The sequence below is a fragment of the Lactuca sativa genome, chromosome 5, assembly GCF_002870075.4.
Source record: "Lactuca sativa cultivar Salinas chromosome 5, Lsat_Salinas_v11, whole genome shotgun sequence".
Classification (NCBI taxonomy): Eukaryota; Viridiplantae; Streptophyta; class Magnoliopsida; order Asterales; family Asteraceae; genus Lactuca; species Lactuca sativa.
Genome location: NC_056627.2, coordinates 228,503,752 through 228,505,935, shown reverse-complemented (window position 1 = coordinate 228,505,935; position 2,184 = coordinate 228,503,752). Strand labels below are relative to the sequence as shown.

Here is a 2,184-nt window from a genome sequence, read left to right as displayed (position 1 = left end):
TTGATGGGTTAATTCATGGAAGGGTTTAGGGCACTAATAACCTCTTTTGAGGAGTTTACGGCCCCAAGGTCAATTCCTTTGGAGTTTACTGCCGTAAACTCACATGGAAGGGGTGTTTTTATACTTTCAAGTCCCACGCACATGTAGGATAGTTTCTAGGCATTTATCTAAGGCTAATGAAGGCCCTAGGCACACTTTGGTGTCGTTGATTGATGTTCACGGCCCAAGAACCTTATTAGGGCCGTAAATGCACTTTGGGAAGTGTTTTTGATGTTTTAAAGTCCTTTATTTAAGTGGAAGTAAACCTAGGTAATTGTCCTAGACTTTAGGAGTGCCATAAGCACTCTTTAGTCCATGTTTTTGGAGTTCACGGTCCAAGATCTTCTTGGGCCGTGAACACCCAAACTTTGGTGTTTCATTGATGTTTTCTTGTCCCAATTACACCTATATACAAGCCTAAGGTAGTAACATATCACGGGGGAAAGGCTAGGCATTGTTTCGGGAGTTTACCGCCCAAGAACACCTTGGGGTGTAAACTCCTAAATCTAGTTGTTTAGCTATCTAATCTATGTTATAAACACATTAAGAGCTATATAACACTACTAGAGAGAGGTACTCACGATTTGGGATAAAAACCCGAAGATCCGTGAGAGAGAAAATGCATTTTCTCTAGTTGTAAATGTAACTAATGAATGAAATTCTTTTAGAATTCGATTTATAGTCCTGAGATTTTTGGCAGAAAATATTTTATTCCCGAAATGATCTCTAATATTATAGAGTGTTGGAATAACAGAGTTTCACAAAACTCTAGTGCGTCCACTCTCCTGATATCTCCTGAAGTGTAAACCCTGAATTACTCAAACTTATACAGAAAAGTCTGAAAATTTACTGTGACTGTTATCACTTCTATTGAAGTGATCTTGTTTGTACATAATAGAATTTCGGATTGTCACAACATCTGTCCAATATTCGCTATTTTTTCAAAACAGACTCCCCTTTGACCATTCCAAGTCCTCCTAAAGTTCTCACAAATGATTTTTCATCTAATGGTTTTGTGAAAGTATCAACCAATTGATCAGTAGTTTTCACGAAATGCACTTCAACATTTCCATCCTCCACATGATACTTTATAAAATGGTAAGGAACAGCAATATGCTTGGTCTTAGAATGTTGCATAAGATTATGACAAATACAAATTGCACTTTGAGAATCACAATATAATGGAATTTTCTTCATGTTTATTACATAATTACGCAATTGACTTTGAATCCAAATTATTTGTGATGTGCAAGTTGCAGCAGCAACATATTCTGGTTTTGTGGTGGAAATCGAGACAAAAGTTTGCTTCTTCGATTGCCAACACACCAATTTTCCATCAAGTAATTGACATCCTCCACTCGTGCTTTTTCGATCAAGATTAAAACATCCCAAATCAGCATCTGAGAAAGCTTGTATGAAGAAACCAGTTTTCGAAGGATACCACAATCCTAACGAAATAGAGCCTTTGAGATAACGAAAAATATTCTTAACTGTAGTGAGATGTGGTTCTCGTGGATTTTCCTGGTACCTAGCACAATTACAAACAGAGAACATAATATCAAGTCGACTTGTCGGGAGGTAAAGTGAAGAACCTATCATGCTTCTATAAGGAGTTAAATCAACAACAGATTTATCTAACGAAGGACTTAGCCTTGTTCCCATTTCCATTGGCACTCGTAATTTTGTGTTATTCGTCAATCCAAACTTTACAAGCATATTCTTCATATATTTTTCTTGATTGATAAATATTCCTTCTCTGCTTTGATGAATATTTAGACCAAGAAAATTATTAATTTTTCCCATCATACTCATCTCAAATTTGCTTTTCATCAGATGTTCGAATTCATTAGATAAAGCAGGGTCAGTAGAGCCAAAAATAATATCATCGACATAAATTTGAACAAGCATAAGATGATTCTCAACTTTCTTTCAAAATAATGTGGTGTCAATTTATCTGTGTTTCAATTTCGATTGCTTTAAGAAAGAGTTAAGAGTTGCGTACCAGGCTCTTGGTGTCTGTTTTAACCCATAAACTGCCTTATCTAAAATATAAATATGATCAGCATATTTTTCATTTATGAAACCTGGAGGTTGTTCAATATACACCGTTTCTATTAGACCTGGTAAAATTTGACACGACACGAC

General features: G+C 35.9%; 1 protein-coding gene across 1 annotated transcript; it reads right to left on the bottom strand.

Moving 5' to 3' along the window:
* Window positions 1-972: 972 nt before the first annotated feature.
* Window positions 973-1,707, bottom strand: LOC128125954 (secreted RxLR effector protein 161-like). Its single transcript, XM_052763611.1, has 2 exons — window positions 1,246-1,707; window positions 973-1,161 (listed from the first exon to the last, which is right to left on the bottom strand). Exons 1-2 carry the CDS (start codon window positions 1,705-1,707, stop codon window positions 973-975), a joined length of 651 nt encoding a protein of 216 aa, XP_052619571.1.
* Between the last annotated feature and the right edge of the window lie 477 nt (window positions 1,708-2,184).

What these genes read in the sequence shown, in the direction of transcription:
- LOC128125954 (XM_052763611.1), bottom strand. Translation starts at nt 1,707, where the DNA reads ATGGAAATGGGAACAAGGCTAAGTCCTTCGTTAGATAAATCTGTTGTT. An exon ending in AAAGTCAATTGCGTAATTAT is followed by an intron (nt 1,162 to 1,245) that starts GTAATAAACATG and finishes CAACATTCTAAG; the next exon opens with ACCAAGCATATTGCTGTTCC.